The sequence below is a fragment of the Entelurus aequoreus genome, linkage group LG06 (genome assembly GCF_033978785.1).
Source record: "Entelurus aequoreus isolate RoL-2023_Sb linkage group LG06, RoL_Eaeq_v1.1, whole genome shotgun sequence".
In the NCBI taxonomy this organism is placed as follows: Eukaryota; Metazoa; Chordata; class Actinopteri; order Syngnathiformes; family Syngnathidae; genus Entelurus; species Entelurus aequoreus.
In genome coordinates, this window is record NC_084736.1 from 8,365,103 (window position 1) to 8,384,030 (window position 18,928).

An 18,928-nucleotide genomic window follows, 5' to 3' on the forward strand; every position below is an offset into this window, starting at 1 on the left:
TTTTTTTTTACCATGTTTTCTTTTTGAAACCAGGCTCAGTCCCTGCTTATTACAGAGAAGTCTACGAGGCCATCTGCTGCAGGAATGATGAAAAAGTTCAAGTGGAGGTTTTCCATAGGTTGCTGGAAAGGACTAAACTCTCCAAAGCCGTTCAAGCCCAGGTAAAGTGCCACACACAGGGTAATAAAACTAAAACAAAACTACAACACCCAAAACCAGTAAAGTTGGCACGTTGTTGAGATGGTAATTAAAAACAGAATACAATGATTTGCAATTCATTTTCAACCTATTTTCAATTGAATAGACTGCAAAGACAAGATACTTAACGTTCAAACTGGAAAACTTTTGTTATTTTTTGCAAATATTAGCTCATTTTGAATGATGCCTGCAACATATTTCAAAAGAGCTGGCACAAGTGGCAAAAATGACCGAGAAAGTTGAGGAATGCTCCTCAAACACTTATTTGGAACGTCCCACAGGTGAACAGGCTCATTGGGAACAGGTGGGTGCCAAAAGCAGCTTCCATGAAATGCTCAGTCATTCACAAACAAGGATGAGGCGAGGGTCACCACTTTGTCAACAAATAGTTTAAGAACAACATTTCTCAACGAGCTATTGCAAGGAATTTAGGGATTTCACCATCTACGGTTTGTAATATCATCAAAAGGTTCAGAGAATCTGGAGAAATCCCTGCTCGTTAGCGATGATGTTATGGACCATCGATCTCTCAGGCGGTACTGCATCAAAAAGCGACATCAGTGTGTAAAGGATATCACCACATGGGCTCAGGAACACTCCAGAAAACAACTGTCAGTAACTACAGTTGGTCGCTACATCTGTAGGTGCGAGTTAAAACTCTATTATGCAAAGCGAAAGCCATTTATCAACAACACCCAGAAACGCTGCCGGCTTCGCTCATCTAAGATGGACTGAAGCAAAGTGGAAAAGTGTTCTGTGGTCTGACGAGTCAACATTTCAAGTTGTTCTTGGAAACTGTGGACGTCATGTCCTCCGGACCAGAGAGGAACAGAACCATCCGGACTGTTATAGGCGTGAAGTGTAAAAGCCAGCATGTGTGATGGTATGGGGGTGTATTAGTGCCCAAGACATGGGTAACTTACACATCTGTGAAGGCACCATTAATGCTGAAAGGTACATACAGGTTTTGGAGCAACATTTGTTCCCATCCAAGCAACGTTACCATGGACGCACTAATACACCCCCATACCATCATAGATGCTGGCTTTTGAACTTTGCGCCTATAATAATCCAGATTTTTTCCTCTTTATTCCTGAGGACACGACGTCCACAGTTTCCAAAAACAATTTGAAATGTGGACTCGTCAGACCACAGAACACTTTTACACTTTGTATCAGTCCATCTTAGATGATCTCGGGCCCAGCGAAGCCGGCGGCGTTTTCTGGGTGTTGTTGATAAATGGCTTTCGCTTTGCATTAGTAGAGTTTTAACTTGCACTTACAGATGTAGCGACCAATTGTAGTTACTGACAGTGGTTTTCTAAAGTGTACCCGAGCCCATGTGGTCATATCCTTTACACACTGATGTCGATTTTTGATGCCTGAGGGATCGAAGGTCCGTAATATCATCGCTTGCATGCAGTGATTTCTCCAGATTCCCTGACCCTTTTGATGATATTACGGAGCGTAGATGGTGAAATTCCTAAATTCCTTGCAATAGCTGGTTGAGAAATGTTGTTCTTAAACTGTTGGACAATTTGCTCATGCATTTGTTGACAAAGTGGTGACCCCTCACCCCCATCCTTGTTTGTGAATGACTGAGCATTTCATGGAAGATGCTTTTATACCCAATCATGTTCCAAATAAGTGTTTAAAGAGCATTCCTCAACTTTCTCAGTCTGTTTTGCCTCTTGTGCTATCTTTTTTGAAACATGTTGCAGGCATCAAATTCCAAATGAGCTAATATTTGCAAACAATAGCCAGGTTTTCCAGTTCGAACGTTAAGTATCTTGTCTTTGCAGTCTATTTAATAGAATATAGGTTGAAAAGGATTTGCAAATCATTGTATTCTGTTTTTATTTACCATTTACACAACGTGACAACTTCACTGGTTTTTTATAATTAAAGTTTTGGTGATACAAAAAATACTCATGTTTTCAAATGAATAATCGTGATTACATTATCAATCATATTAATCGATATTAATATTTTTTCCCATAATCGTCCAGCCCTACTAACAAGCTCCAGTAAATATTTAAATGGGGGAAATAAACCCAAGAAAGTTGATAAAGCGTCTTTTCCAATCTTCCCAGCCCTTTTCCGGGCAGGCGAACTTGACCCCGTTTTGTTTTGAGACATATTTTTCCAGAAACTCCAAACTTATCACAATCATGATAGTACTAACAGTATTGGCTGGTCACAATTCATGTTCACAGTGTACTTTCCGCAACAAAGGACAAGCACAGTTGTATTTAGATGTGGTGCTGCGGAGGGACGGTGACACACTGTCTTGTCTGTCTTTGTCCTTCAGATAGTCGAGCACGTCCACTCTACAGACGGATTCCTGAGCAAGCTGACACTCTATAAAATGCTGGCTTTAATTGCCATCGCTCAGCAGGGGAAGCAGCCCAGTCCCAAAGTCCTGGAGAACTACATACAAGGTGGATAACCGCATAAAAAATGTTTTTGCTTAGTTAGTAGTTCGGTCGTCACGATGGTGGGTGTCAAAGCTCAAGCTTGTAAACGCTTTTATCACTCATTGTTTAAACAGCATACAGAAAGTGAAAGATTTCTATGTTAAAAAAAGACTAGATGAAAAATTGTAAGTGTCAATAACCTATATACCGTATTTTTCGGAGTATAAGTCGCTCCGGAGTATAAGTCGCACCGGCCGAAAATGCATAATAAAGAAGGAAAAAAACATATATAAGTTGCACTGGAGTATAAGTCGCATTTTTTGGGGAAATTTATTTGATAAAACCCAACACCAAATGGTGCAGGGACAAATTGTGAAGCAAAATTAAAATTAAATCTAGTGGAAATCGATTAGAGTATATGAAACTACATTCTTGGGAATAATAATTGATCATAAATTATGTTGGAAACCGCATATTGAATATATAAAGGGAAAAATATCCAAATCCATTGCTATTCTTTATAAAGTAAAACACATGTTGAATAAGAAATGTCTGCATATGTTATATTATTCTTTTATTTTTCCATATATAACATATTGTGTTGAAGTTTGGGGAAATGTTTATAGAACAAACGTAGACCCAATAATTAAACTTCAAAAAAGGGTCATTAGAATAATACACAAAGCATGCTACTATGAACATACCAATCCATTATTTATAAGTTCTAATGTGTTAAAATGTTCAGATATTGTGTGTTTAAAAACAATGGAAATTATGTTTCGAGTAAAGAACAACAGCCTTCCAGCTTGTGTTCTTAGCTTATTTCAATTAAGAGGAGAAAACTATAATTTACGGGCGATATTGATTTTTGAAATTGGTAAAGCAAGAACGAATATAAAATACAAATGTATTTCAGCTTTAGGAGTTAAATGGTGGAACAAGCTCAGTGATGAGCTGAAGACATGTACCGGTACTTCTTTGTTAAGGTTTAAGAAAACATTGAAAGGTGAAATAATTGAAAATTATAAAATATAGTAACAATTATTTTCATCCCATTGATTTTTTTCGTCTTTTTAACGTTGATGTTCCAGGTAATCATATTTTCAGTGAAGGTATAGGATAGGCAAATATAAGCCTTGGCTTCAGCCTATTCCTTTTTCGGTCATTCTTTTTCTTTTCTTTTCTTTTTGTGTGTAAATGTGTATGATTGTTATATATGTATAATCTGTACTCTTAAACTGGTCACACAAAATGGTTGATGGTTGATTATATGACCGAAATAAACTTATTTCATTCAAATTAATTCATTCATTCAACACCAAGAATAGACATTTGAAAGGCAATTTAAGATCAATAAATAAATAGTGAACAACAGGCTGAATAAGTGTACGTTATATGAGGCATAAATAACCAACTGAGAACGTGCCTGGTATGTTAACGTAACATTATGGTAAGAGTCATTCCAATAACTATAACATATAGAACATGCAATACGTTTACCAAAAAACCTGTCACTCCTAATCGCTAAATCCCATGAAATCTTATACGTCTAGTCTCTTACGTGAATGAGCTAAATAATATTATTTGATATTTTACGGTAATGTGTTAATAATTCCACACATAAGTCGCTCCTGAGTATAAGTCGCACCCCCGGCCAAACTATGAAAAAAAACTGTGACTTATAGCCCGAAAAATACGGTAGTTAAATATCAAAAGTGATTTAGGGCTATATAAATAAACATTGATTGATTGATGACATTGATTGAAAAGATAAACATTGTTAAAACAGGATTCTCAAATTTGCAGCCCCATATTTTGTGGCCCTCCGATTAAGTGTCATTGCGGCCCGCACACCCTGGGCGACAAATTGTTATGGGCCTGCTGCAATGCCAGCAGCCCATATTATTATTATTATTATTGTTCATACTTCAACTTTTATTACCGTATTTTTCGGATTATAAATTGCAGTTTTTTTCATAGTTTGGCCGGGGGTGCGACTTATACTCAGGAGCGACTTATGTGTGAAATTATTAACACATTACCGTAAAATATCAAATAATATTATTTAGCTCATTCACGTAAGAGACTAGACGTATAAGATTTCATGGGATTTAGCGATTAGGAGTGACAGATTGTTTGGTAAACGTATAGCATGTTCTATATGTTATAGTTATTTGAATGACTCTTACCATAATATGTTACGTTAACATACCAGGCACGTTCTCAGTTGGTTATTTATGCCTCATATAACGTACACTTATTCAGCCTGTTGTTCACTATTCTTTATTTATTTTAAATTGCCTTTCAAATGTCTATTCTTGGTGTTGGCTTTTATCAAATACATTTCCCAAAAAAATGCGACTTATACTCTACTGCGATTTATATATGTTTTCTTCCTTCTTTATTATGCATATTCGGCCGGTGCGACTTATACTCCGCAGCGACTAATAATACGAAAAATATGGTATTCTTGTTCCGCACGTTTCTCTTAAGTCTACTACAAGACGAACCGACCAACGAACCCCCACATATGTTATACTGTTGGAAAGGTCTCGTTTGCGCCAATGGCGGAAATCTAAATTGGGAACATTTTGTGTTACCATGGCAACGCTATTCTCGAACAAAAAAAAAAAAAATGGGCCAATTGAATGGGTACGCACCTTTTGTCTAATACGAGACGAACCAACCAAAGAACCCCCACATATGTTATTTAAAGTGGCCCATAAAAGCCTTGAAATAATGTCAATGTATTCTTTGTTTTCATTTTGACATAAAAAAATACATGTATTGCACACAACTCCATATCTTTTAAACTTTAATATTATCTAATAATGCAACAAATATTATACTATCATACATGTCAAACTTTTTTTTGTTAAAATAAAAATAATAATATCTGCTTGACTTATGATTTCAAATCCATCCAATTCTACACGGTCTATTCTTATCTTATTATTTGACTAAAATATAAGAATAGTAAATTCTTATATTTTAGTCAAATCATTTGCAAAAAGGTCAACATTGTTGGCTATAGGCTAGTACGAGCTAGCAGTTACACAACAGCTAAGCACACAATAGCACACAAGCTAGACATACAGTCAAAACAAGTGTCCTAATTATACAATATTACAGTCTAAAACAGCACATTTGTCCATGTAAACAAGTACCGTAATTTCCGGACTATAAGCCGCACCTGACTATAAGCCGCACCAGCTAAATTTAGGGGAAAATACAGATTGCTCCATATATAAGCCGCACCCGACTATAAGCCGCAGGGTTTTGATGTGTAATTAGCGTAGTATATAGGGGTTCCTGCTACCACGGAGGGGATTGTCGGGACAGAGATGACTATTTGGGAACGCAAAGCGTCCCATTTATTAACAATAAATCTTTCAATCATTCAATCAAACTTTCACATCTTTGACATGGCGAACAGCATTCGTGCAGAGTACAAATAATACAACGGTGCAAAGTAATACAAAGTGCTCGCCTGTACGTTATCAAAATAACCAGCCTACCGGTATATGAAAAGTCAGTCTTTAATCATTGTGTCATCGTCTTCCTCCTGCGTACTAAAACCACCGAAATCCTCTTTGTCGATGTCGGAGAAGAACAGGCCGTAAATAAGCCGCACCCTTGTATAAGCCGCAGGGACCAGAACGAGGGGGAAAAGTAGCGGCTTATAGTCCGGAAATTACGGTGTTAAACAATTATAGTTGCTTATTACTTACAGATAAAAATTCACCAAGGCAGAAGTGTTTTTGAAAGTATCCAGTGACAAATGTGTTTGGATCATTTGACTTACTCCTTGAGCTCAACTTCATGATTTATTGTGGCCTCCAGATGTCAACAAAAAAACATTTATGCTTATTGGAAGACATTTGGATGTTAACTGGCTATCCAGATTTGCACAAGTAAATACTCTGCAGGACTGCTTGTATCGGAGCTTATATCAGACATTTTACATGTAAGCCGAGATCAACCGCACTTGTTTTTTTGCCAATATCGGAGGGGTCATCAGATCAGATGACCCCTCTTCAAAATTTGCAATTTTTACATTCAATTTGACATTTATAGCTACCTACCATAGCTCAGGGTCATTGTGCTGGTAGAAGTAGTTAACACATTTAGTCACATGGTTAAAACGTTATTCTGAATACTTCGTGTGGCCCAGCCTCACCCAGATAAATGGAGTTTGAAACCCCTGCGTTAAGTTAAAACTACTAATATATATAAAAAAGTTTGAACCTGCATCTTCATACCAACCTCCTTTTTTATAGCAAAAATGTTGTCAATACTTTATAGCCATTAGGTTAACTTGCAGGGGATTATTTAAAGACTTTTGTTATTTCAGGTGTGGCCAGCTGCATGCCACTTCCTCTTTGTGCAAGAATAAGTTTTGTGCATTCGTCGCATTCAATTTTATGACCTTTTTTGGAATGCACGGGAAAGACCTAGAACCCTGCGTACGGCACGTATTGCGACAAAGAAAACCGAGATACTTTCAAAACCGGCATTCCTCACACTTGAGCTACATTGCGGCTGAGGGTAGTGAAATAAGTGTTTAGTATTATCAGTGCTCGTGTGTAAATATTAGAAGTTGGGGGCTGTTGGCTGTGTGTGTTACAGAGCTACCGAAGCCTCAGCTGGGGGAGTTGGGGGACTTGTGTGCTCTTAGGATGCAGCCCGTTCAGGAAGACGTGCTGACACTGTCGCAGACGTTGGACCAGCATCTCGGCAGAGACAGTGTCCAGGTGGAGCTCATACCGGAGAAAAAGGGCCTGTTTCTCAAACATGTGGAGTACCAGGTCACCAGCCAGGTAAGGAAGCCCATAGTACTCAAACCTGAAGACTCCACAGGTTTATATGCGAGTGAATTGGACAAATACATTTGGCTGTGTAAAACTACAGCGAAGGTATCAACACATTGGGCCTAAAATCACCCCAAAAAAACTAAAATCGGAGTCCTTTATTCCTTAACTTCAAGTATGTTTTTTTTTTTTTGGTGAGTTGTCAGCTTGCAGCGTCCCTCTGTCTCCGACTCCCTTGTCATCATGTAACATGAGTGTGCGACTGTTAGGATTTTGCTTACAAGTTTCGATGACCCCGCCTATCTTGCCTCTGATTGGCCAGTCCATAATTTTATATGAACACCAACCAATCATCATAAATTGTCTCCGTACGTATGGATGTTCTCATTCATCCAGGTCGTGTGTAGGGATGATGTTCGGAAACCGGTTCTCCCGATTGTTCGATAAGAAAAGAACCGATTCCATGGATTCGAATCCCTTTTTGAGAAACGGTTCCCGTTATCGAAGCCACTATAGTAAAGAAAAATATTTGGTTCTTTATTCGAATCCCGTGTCACAGGAAATGTCCTGTGGCACGTCGCAGGAAATGACGTAGCTCAGTCATTCGGCGGCAGATACAGAAGCAGCAACAACAATGGACGGGAAAAAACGCTCCAAGGCATGGCTTCACTTTACTAAGAAATACGACGAGGAAAAGGCTATCTGCAATTATTGCCAGGCTTCGCTTTCCTCTAAGGCAGGGGTATCCAAAGTGCGGCCCGGGGCCCATTTGCAGCCCGCAGCTAATTGTTTACCGGCCCGCCACACATTCTGGAAATGCTATTGCAAAAATAAAAAATAAACATTACAAAAAGTGGAATGAGGTGAAATCTAACTAGAAAAAGTTGCAATGTTGACACAAAGCTGCCATGCAGGCTGCTTTTTTTCTTTTGTTTACCTTTATTTTTATTTTTTTTGCCATTGCTTAAAAAAAATTAAAAAATCAATGTTATAATGAATTATTGACTTATTCAAGGCTCCAATTATTTCAAATATTTCACTTTAAAATGTTTTATGTGGAAAATATTGCATATATTGTGTGGTTGCCATACAAAAACATCAACGTTTTCTTTGACAAAAGAGCATAAAACAAACAAAATAATAGTTCAAACGTAAAATCGACAGATATATCTGAAGTAGATCTCGTAACATAAGTATTGAAAGTAAAAAAAAACTATTACAAATGTATCACTTTATGAGTGGGGCACCTTTTGTATCCTAAATATATTTAATGGGATTTTATTTATCTTTTCACTGTGATTACTCAAAAAAAACAATGAATTAATATCAATGGTGGCTTGCATTATTGATGTTTTTAAGGCTCTAATTACTTCACGTCAAACATTGATTTCTGAATGTTTTGGGCAGTGGGGGAAATATTTCAGTTTTACTATAAAAAACAAAGTTGTCTTTGACAGAAAAGGCATAAAACCTTTTTGTTTTTTTAAATTTTATATCAACCTAAAGTTGATATACTGTAGAGATTTACTGTAAGCGTTAAATAAAATAATTTTACTTGTTTTTAACATTTTAATGACTTAGACCCTTTATGGTCCCCGGGAGCTCTAAAGGTAAAAAAAACAAAATCCATATATTTTGTTATGATTTGAAAATGAAAACTATCAAAATGGCCCCCGGAGGCTTTAATTTTTCCGTGTGCGGCCCTCAGTGGAAAAACTTTGGACACCCCTGCTCTAAGAGGAGCAGTACAACAAACATGTTGAAACATGTTCAGGCCGTACATAACCTGAAGGTTAGAGAAAGGTGTCGTGGAGAAGCAGCGACAGAGATGACGAAACACGCTCCTCTTCCTCTGCTTCAACCTGCAGTCCCAGTGATAGTGGCGGTGAGTAACTAACGTGGACTGTTGCAGGTTAATTTCCATATCTGCTCACTTGTAGCCTTTAGGCTAAAATAACGTTACCTCTTATGTCAACCAGGACTGCAGTAATGTTAGCTAGACTAACGTTACCTAAGCATAGTCAGTGGCTAACGGTAACGTTAACCTTTTTATTTGTGTCTGATAACGTTAATGTTATCTTGTAGCCTACACCACTCCAGAGTTTGCAGCTCTGTCTAATAAATAATACAAATTAATGCAGGATTTTCCCTGCGTGTATTTTTCTTAGGTGGCCCAATTAAAGGGGCACTAACAGTCAATATTTATATATTTTATTTTATTCTTAAAAATATAAGTGAAGGCTGCCAAAAGTGAGTTTTTGTTAAACCAAGTATACCATATACATCAACCTATCTGGATTCGATAAGAGAATCGATAAGGAATCGGTTTGATAAGAGGATTCGATAATGGCATCGATATCAATAATTTCTTAACAAACATCATCCCTGGCACAAGTGGCAAAAATGACTGATAAAGTTGAGGAATGCTCATCAAACACTTATTTGGAACGTCCCACAGGTGAACAGGCTAATTGGGAACCATGATTGGGTGTAAAAGCAGCTTCCATGAAACGCTCAGTCATTCACAAACAAGGATGCGGCGAGGGTCACCACTTTGTGAACAAAAGAGTGAGCAAATTGTCCAACAGTTTAAGAACAACATTTCTCAACCAGCTATTGCAAGGAATTTAGGGATTTCACCATCTACAGTCCATAATATCATCAAAAGGTTCAGAGAATCTGGAGAAATCCCTGCACGTAAGCGATGATATTACGGACCTTCGAACCCTCAGGCGGTACAGCATCTAAAAGCGATATCAGTGTGTAAAGGATATCCTCCGGATCAAAGAGGAAAATAACCATTCAGATTGTTCTAGGCGCAAAGTGTAAAAGCCAGCATGTGTGATGGTATGGGGGTGTATTAGTGCCCAAGACATGGGTAACTTACACATCTGTGAAGGCACCATTAATGCTGAAAGGTACATACAGGTTTTGGAGCAACATATGTTGCCATCCAAGCAACGCTATCATGGACGCCCCTGCTTATTTCAGCAAGACAATGCCAAACCAGGTGTTCCAACAGTGTGGCTTCGTAGTAAAAGAGTGCGGGTACTAGACTGGCCTGCCTGTAGTCCAGACCTGTCTCCCATTGAAAATGTGTGGCGCGTTATGAAGAGTAAAATACCACAACGGAGACCCCGGACTCAGTGTTTCCCATAAACTGCCAAGATACCTGTGGCGGTGGGGGCGTGGTCACCATGACATCATCGAGTAATTTGCATAATTTACTACAATTATATGATTTTCTCTAAAAAGGCTCAAAAATGTATACTTACTAATTAATAATGACAGTTTTGTTTTAAGCGTCCATCCATCCATCCATCCATTCATCCATTTTACAATATAATTACAACACTTTATGTACATATTTATATACAGATTTGAACAATAAGTTATTCACTGAAATATATTTATTAATTGTGGTTCTTACAAAAAATATATTTTATAAAATATAAAAGCTAAAATGTCTCTTAAAGCTCTGCCCCTTTAATTAGTGCATACTAAATAATTTAACTTTAGCCTACTACTACAACCATATTATTTACCAGCAACATAAAGTGAAACAGAAGCAGAGGTGTCCTGCCACAGTCAGTAACAAATAAACAGAAAACAGTAGTGGTCAAATACAAATAAGGCAACAAGAGAAGTATCCTACACTTCTCTTTTGTAAAGTAAATCTGAACAGCCTATATGGGCATCTACATCAACTATATGATTTGCCTGAGAAGCTGGACAGGACAAAAAAAAATATATATATTTTTTTTATTTGTGGCGGACGTAATTCTTTTGTGGCGGGCCGCCACAAATAAATGAATGTGTGGGAAACACTGCCGGACTGTTGAACAACTTAAGCTGTACATCAAGCAAGAATGGGAAATAATTCCACCTGAAAAGCTTCAAAAATGTGTCTCCTCAGTTCCCAAACGTTTACTGAGTGTTGTTAAAAGGAAAGGTCATGTAACACAGTGGTAAAAATGCCCCTGTGACAACTTTTTTGCAATGTGTTGCTGCCATTAAATTCTAAGGTAATGATTATTTGCAAAAAAAAATTCAGTTTCTCTGTTCGAACATGAAATATCTTGTCTTTGCAGTCTATTCAATTGAATATAAGTTAAATGACTTGAAAATCATTGTATTCTGTTTTTATTTATGAATTACTTAACGTGCCAACTTCACTGGTTTTGGGTTTTGTAATAAAATCATGGAAATGATGGGTGAGGTACAATGTGGTCATCATCTACAGTACAACGGTGCATTTCCTTGTTGATTGTTTATCTCACAAATACTAAGTCATTGTGCACTTTTTCTGATTCTCACTATTTGCCTCCCAGCGTTTCAAAATATCAGTTTATCGACGCTACAGCGATTTTGACGTCTTCCACGAGGTTCTGCTGCAACGTTTCGCCTACAGAGTGGTGCCATCGCTTCCTCCTAAACGAATGTTGAAAGGAGGTACAACAAATACACGTGGATTGTCCATATTTGGTTCTATGTCCTGATATTTTGAAGCTTTTTTCGCTGTGGTTCACAGTCCTGACCTCTGTTTCCGATCGCGAGTTCATCGAGGGGAGGCGGCGTGCGCTGGGCCGATTCATCAACCTGGTGGCCAAGCACCCCTTCTTCTCAGAGGATGAGCTGGTCAAGACCTTCCTCACCTTCAGTGGCTCTGTACGTGTTTTTCTTTTCTCAAAAAAAAAACTTGCTGCCTCTGCAATCCAAACCATGACGACTTCAGTTAGTCATTGTTCCTTTTCCACACACACCCTTTCCCACTACCACTCTTTTCTACCTGCTTCCCAAACAGGATGTCCAGATCAGGCTGCGTGACGCTTACAAGAAAACAGGCGATGAGTTCATGACCAACAGAATTGCGACTCAGGCGAAGGTCTGCTACCCACAATTCTGCTAAATTCCAGCGCTCACACTCCTGCGTTTTCCAGGACTACCTCCCTGCCGACATCCAGACGCAGTTCTCCCTGAGCAGAGAGCTGATCAAGAGCATCCACAACAGCTTCTACAAGCTGCGGGAGCGAGCCGAGAAGATCGCAGAGCGCTCCAAGGGGAATGCCAGCGACCTCCTCCTGTTTGGCAGAGAGCTCAGGTATTTGCTATTATAGGAGTGTAATTCCAGAGGGCTGCTAAAAGAAATGGAATTCTGACCCCCTGCAGTACAAAGGAAGTGCTGTTTCACTTAAAGGACTACTGAAAGCCACTACTAGCGACCACGCAGTCTGATAGTTTATATATCAATGATGAAATCTTAACATTGCAACACATGCCAATACGGCCGGGTTAACTTATAAAGTGCAATTTTAAATTTCCCGCCACACTTCCGGTTGAAAAAGCCTTCGAAGGATGACGTATGCGCGTGACGTAGCCCGGGGAACAGAGGTATGCCTTCTCCATTGAATACAATACAAAAAAGCTCTGTTTTCATTTCATAATTCCGCAGTATTCTGGACATCTGTGTTGGTGAATCTTTTGCAATTTGTTTAATGAACAATGGAGGCTGCAAAGAAGAACGTTGTAGGTGGGATCGATCGGTGTATTAGCGGCTGGCTGTAGCAACACAACAAGGACTTAGCAGACGCCTAGCCGATGCTAGCCGCCAAACCCACGGATGAAGTCCTTCGTCGCGCCGTCGATCGCTGGAACGCAGGTGAGCGCGGCTGTTGATGGGCAGATGAGGGCTGGCTGGCGTAGGTGGAGCGCTAATGTTTTTATCATAGCTCTGTGAGGTCCGGTTGCTAAGTTGCTAAATTAGCCTTAGCGTCGTTAGCAACAGCATTGTTAAGCTTTACCAGGCTGAGAATTATTAACCGTGTAGTTACATGTCCATGGTTTAATAGTATTGTTGATCTTCTGTCTATCCTTCCAGTCAGGGATTTATTTATTCTGTTTCTATCTGCATTTGAGAACGATGCTATCACGTTAGCTCAGTGTGTCACCGATCTATTGTCGTGGAGATAAAAGTCACTTTGAATGTCCATTTCGCGTGCTCGACTCTCATTTTCAAGAGGATATAGTGTCCGAGGTGGTTTAAAATACAAATCCGTGATCCACAATAGAAAAAGGAGAGAGTGTGGAATCCAATGAGCCAGCTTGTACCTAAGTTACGGTCAGAGCGAAAAAAGATACGTCCTGCACTGCCTCTAGTTCTTCACTCTAACGTTCCTCATCCACAAATCTTTCATCCTCGCTCAAATTAATGGGGTAATCGTCGCTCCAAATCTCTCTCGCTCCATTGTAAACAAAGGAAAATTGTGAGGAATATTACCTCCTGTGGCGTCACGCTACTTCCGGTACAGGCAAGGCTTTTTTTATCAGCGAGCAAAAGTTGCGAACTTTATCGTCGATTTTCTCTACTAAATCCTTTCAGCAAAAATATGGCAATATCGCGAAATGATCAAGTATGACACATAGAATGGATCTGCTATCCCCGTTTAAATAAAAAAATTCATTTCAGTAGGCCTTTAATAGTATTGGGTCACAGCCAACGTTCCCTCTAAGGTGCGCGCCTGTGCAATTGCGCACTGCCAAGCGTCCTCTACGCACGGCAAATCTATGCCACGCACAAAATCAAATAAAAAAATAAGCACATAACAATTTTCGACACACGGACACCACAGAGAAAACAGTTTTCGTCATCATTGTTCAAATATTGTAACGTCTGTCGAGACGCTTTGAGGACATGAATTCCATCCATCACTTTACTGAGCAAAACTCTTTGTCGGCCATAAACACATCACCAAAACATGAGTAAAAAAAATGATATCTACTTAAGTCGATGGGAGAAAATGCGCAAACTTGGATTTGACAAGGGAACACCCACATTTAACCCCCAGATTTCCACTGGATGCGGAACGGACTCGTTTTAATTCAAGTCAATGTGTTCAGCTTCCACCATGTCGCTGCTATTCAACATTCCTGCGCTAAATATACACAGTGCTTCTATATTTGCCGCTCACCGCAAAACAGCCGTGCAATTAAGCTAAAATCTGCTTGGGTTAAACAGGAAGTCACACAAACTCAAATTAAATGATCTGGTTTACGTTTAAGTTTTTCAGGCTTTAAGTGGATGGGGAGAATGCTGCGCAGCCAGTTTCTGCACAATTATGCAGCTTTTTTCAGTTAAGCACTTGGGAGAATAGGGCCCTATATTCCTTATAATTTTATACTAAAAAGGCACTACATAAGACTATTGACAAATATATACTGTATTGTTATATTTTAAATATAACTTCAGTTGTGAGTCTGTTAATTTGCTCAAAAAGGTTCATTATGTCTTCTTATTCATATACTTTTTAAAATGTACTTGTAATCAGACCATATTTTCAGTATCGTATTTTTCGGACTATAAGTCGTCCGGAGTCTAAGTCACACCGGCCGAAAATGCATAATAAAGAAGGAAAAAAAACTATATGTCGCACTGGAGTATAAGTCGCATTTTTGGGGAAATTTATTTGATAAAATCCAACACTAAGAATAGACATTTGAAAGGCAATTTAAAAAAAATAAAGAATAGTGAACAGCAGGCTGAATAAGTGTACGTTATATGCAGTGTTGGGTTAGTTACTGAAAACCAGTAACTAGTTACAATTACTAGTTACTTTATTTCAAAAGTAACTCAGTTACCAACTCAGTTACTTACACCAAAAAGTGATGAGTTACTGTGAAAAGTAACTATTTAGTTACTCCCCCCCTTTTTTTTAAGGCTCCCATTAATGCCCTTTTAGCCTTCATTTCAGTACTGTTATTGCACTGGAGAATAATACAATCTGTTGATCAACTTGACATGCATTTGCATCACTGAACTCAGAAAGCAATGTGGTCTACATACAACACACAAACAATGTGGTCTACATACAACACACAAACAATGTGGTCTACAGACAACATACAAACAATGTGGTCTACAGACAACATACAAACAATGTGGTCTCCATACAACACACAAACAATGTGGTCTACATACAACACACAAACAATGTGGTCTACATACGACACACAAAGACAAAGATATGTTTCAAAGGGCCAATTTATTTCAGGCCAGAAAAAATTGACAAAACTATTTTAAATAGCTGCAACATAATGGCACTTCAACTTTAACTCTAAGTAGATAGGATCTTTGATCCAAGACACAACTTACATTTAACTAAAATGTTATTTTCTTTGTGCTCGACAAAAGAAAAGTATTGAGAATGTCTCCATGTTAAAAAACTCGACTTCTGGCTCGCCATGATGTCTTGTCAGTATGTGTGTGTGTGTGTGTGTGTGGCCCTTTAAGATATGACAGCATGAGAGGTGAGTGACGTCAGTGAGTGAGTGGGCGAGAGAGGTGAGGGAGCGGCGACAGTGAGTGCGTGTAGGTGCTCTAGCTTGGTGGATGGCTGCGTGCAACAAAGTCACAAAGTTGCAACAAACCGCCGGGCTCGTCATTCACCCTCAGCTGTAAAGACCCTCTTCCGGGTAAAGTGGAGGTTGTTAGACCTGCGGGGAGGCGTGCTTTCTGTGGGTGAGGGAAAGCACGCCTCTTCTTTTCCACCGGAGCGCTCCAATAAAACCCACTCAGATCTTCAGTTTCTAGCCGATACTACATAAAAATAACGCAGTAACGCATCATGCAGTAACGGTAACTGAGTTACTGTATATAAAAAAATTACGCGTTAGATTACTAGTTACCGCCGAAACTAACTAAGTCAAGTTGATCAACAGATTGTATTATTCTCCAGTGCAATAACAGTACTGAAATGAAGGCTAAAAGGGCATTAATGGGAGCCTTAAAAAAAAGGGGGGGGAGTAACTAAATAGTTACTTTTCACAGTAACTCATCACTTTTTGGTGTAAGTAACTGAGTTAGTAACTGAGTTACTTTTGAAATAAAGTAACTAGTAATTGTAACTAGTTACTGGTTTTCAGTAACTAACCCAACACTGCATATAACGTACACTTATTCAGCCTCCTGTTCACTATTCTTTATTTTTTTTAAATTGCCTTTCAAATGTCTATTCTTAGTGTTGGATTTTATCAAATAACTAACTTACTTAGTAACGCGTTAGTCCCAACACTGGTTATATGAGGCATAAATAACCAACTGAGAACGTGCCTGGTATGTTAACGTAACATATTATGGTAAGAGTCATTCAAATAACTATAACATATAGAACATGCTATACGTTTACCAAACAATCTGTCACTCCTAATCGCTAAATCCCATGAAATCTTATACGTCTAGTCTCTTACGTGAATGAGCTAAATAATTGTATTTGATATTTTACGGTAATGTGTTAATTTCACACATAAGTCGCTCCTGAGTATAAGTCGCACCCCCGGCCAAACTATGAAAAAAACTGCGACTTATAGTCCGAAAAATACGGTATATTTGATGGTCAGGTGACCAGACGACAGTCAAAACATCTCAGGTAAAGATTCCATCTAATGTACCGAAAATATGGTCTGAATTGGAAAAAGTCTGTTATTTTGTTGATGAGATTTATTTAATGTACTTCACTGTGGAAAATAACACTTGACTTCTTTCATCCTATACACTAATAAGTAGAGATGTCCGATGATATCGGACTGCCGATATTATCGGCCGATAAATGCTTTAAAATGTGATATCGGAAATTATCGGTATCTGTTTCAAAAAAGTAAAATGTATGACTTTTTAAAACGCCGCTGTGTACACGGACGTAGGGAGAAGTACAGAGCGCCGATAAACCTTAAAGACACTGCCTTTGCGTGCCGACCCAGTCACATAATATCTACGGCTCTTCTTGGTCAACAGCCATACAGGTCACACTGAGGGTGGACGTATAAACAACTTTACCACTGTTACAAATCTGCGCCACACTGTGAACCCACACCAAACAAGAATGACAAACACATCTCGGGAGAACATCCGCACCGTAACACAACAGAACAAATACCCAGAACCCCTTGCAGCACTAACTCTTCCGGGACGCTACAATATACACCCCCACCTCAACCTCCTCATGCTCTCTCAGGGAGAGCATGTCCCAAATTCCAAGCTGCTTTTTTGAGGCATGTTAAAAAAAATCATGCACTTTGTGACTTCAATAATAAATATGGCAGTGCCATGTTAGCATTTTTTTTCCATAACTTGAGTTGATTTATTTTGGAAAACCTTGTTACGTTGTTTAATGCATCCAGTGGGGCATCACAACAAAATTAGGCATAATAATGTGTTAATTCCACGACTGTATATACTGGTATCGGTTGTTATCGGAATTGGTAATTAAGAGTTGGACAATATCGGATATCGTCAAAAAAGCCATTATCGGACATCTCTACTAATAAGGTACAATAACAAAGTTCATGTATAAATCTTTTCACGCAGCACGTTGGGCTCAGAAACGTCGTCCCTTCCGTCGTTGGCTTCATCACAGAGTACTTGGGGCCGCCTGTGTCAATCCCTAAAGAGTCTGTCAGTAGAGTTTGCCGTGCTCTCGGACAAAGCCGGTCAACAGGTAATAACTTTTTTTTTTTTTTGCGGGTTGCTCATCTCAATCAAGAACTGGCACCGCTGAAGGCACAAGTAAACAAACATGTTGTGCTAAATGTCCACAGGCGAGACGGGAGGAGGACGATGTTGTGGAAAGACTGCATTTTTTCCTGGATTTGCTCCAGTCGTACAGAGTGAGTCCTTTTCTCAACTTCCATCATCCTATAAAAAAGGTAGAAAATGTCAACCTCGGTCCCTTCTCCAGGACCTGTGCGAGCGCCACGAGAAGGGCGTGCTCCACGAGCACCAGCGAGCGCTGCACAAGTACAGCGTGATGAAGAGGCAGATGATGAGCGCCACTGTGCAGCCCAAGGAACAGGCATCGGTAGTGCAGCTCGAATCGCGAATTGTTCAGGTACTGCACATTAAAAACCTACAACTAAGTACCGTGTTTTTCCGGACTATAAGGCGCACTTAAAATCCTTTCGTTTTCTCAAAACTCGACAGTGCGCCTTATTACCCGGTGCGCCTAATGTACGGAATAATTCTGGTTGTGTTTACCGACCTCGAAGCTATTTTATTTGGTACATGGTGTAATGATAAGTGTGACCAGTAGATGGTGTCAGGTTCAAACACTGATGACATCTGTTAAAGTTAAGTTAAAGTACCAATGATTGTCACACACACACACTAGGTGTGGTGAAATTTGTCCTCTGCATTTGACCCATCCCCTTGTTCACCCCCTGGGAGGTGAGGGGAGCAGTGAGCAGCAGCGGTGCCACGCCCGGGAATAATTTTTGCTGATTTAATCCCCAATTCCAACCCTTGATGCTGAGTGCCAAGCAGGGAGGTAATGGGTCCCATTTTTATAGTCTTTGGTATGACTCGGCCGGGGTTTGAACTCACAACCTACCGATCTCAGGGCGCACACTTTAACCCAGGGGTCCCCAAACTTTTTGACTCGGGGGCCGCATTGGGTTAAAAAAGTTAGGCTTTATATTCCAGCGAGTTAATCCGTTTTGTCATTTAACATCAATT

The 18,928-nt window shown here is 39.3% G+C and overlaps 1 protein-coding gene across 2 annotated transcripts in view; it reads left to right on the forward strand.

The window, feature by feature from the left end:
- Positions 1-18,928, forward strand: part of LOC133651808 (sorting nexin-8-like) — a 30,418-nt gene that overhangs the window by 617 nt on the left and 10,873 nt on the right. The window contains exons 3-12 of one of the 2 annotated variants that reach the window (XM_062049950.1): positions 34-161; positions 2,509-2,638; positions 7,244-7,434; positions 11,757-11,877; positions 11,957-12,093; positions 12,230-12,310; positions 12,366-12,526; positions 17,786-17,915; positions 18,016-18,084; positions 18,156-18,305. In XM_062049950.1, the coding sequence (XP_061905934.1) occupies positions 34-161; positions 2,509-2,638; positions 7,244-7,434; positions 11,757-11,877; positions 11,957-12,093; positions 12,230-12,310; positions 12,366-12,526; positions 17,786-17,915; positions 18,016-18,084; positions 18,156-18,305 (1,298 nt within the window). Of the gene's footprint in view, positions 1-33; positions 162-2,505; positions 2,639-7,214; positions 7,435-11,756; positions 11,878-11,956; positions 12,094-12,229; positions 12,311-12,365; positions 12,527-17,785; positions 17,916-18,015; positions 18,085-18,155; positions 18,306-18,928 lie in introns of those variants that run through there. The other variant, XM_062049951.1, reaches the window with a different exon arrangement.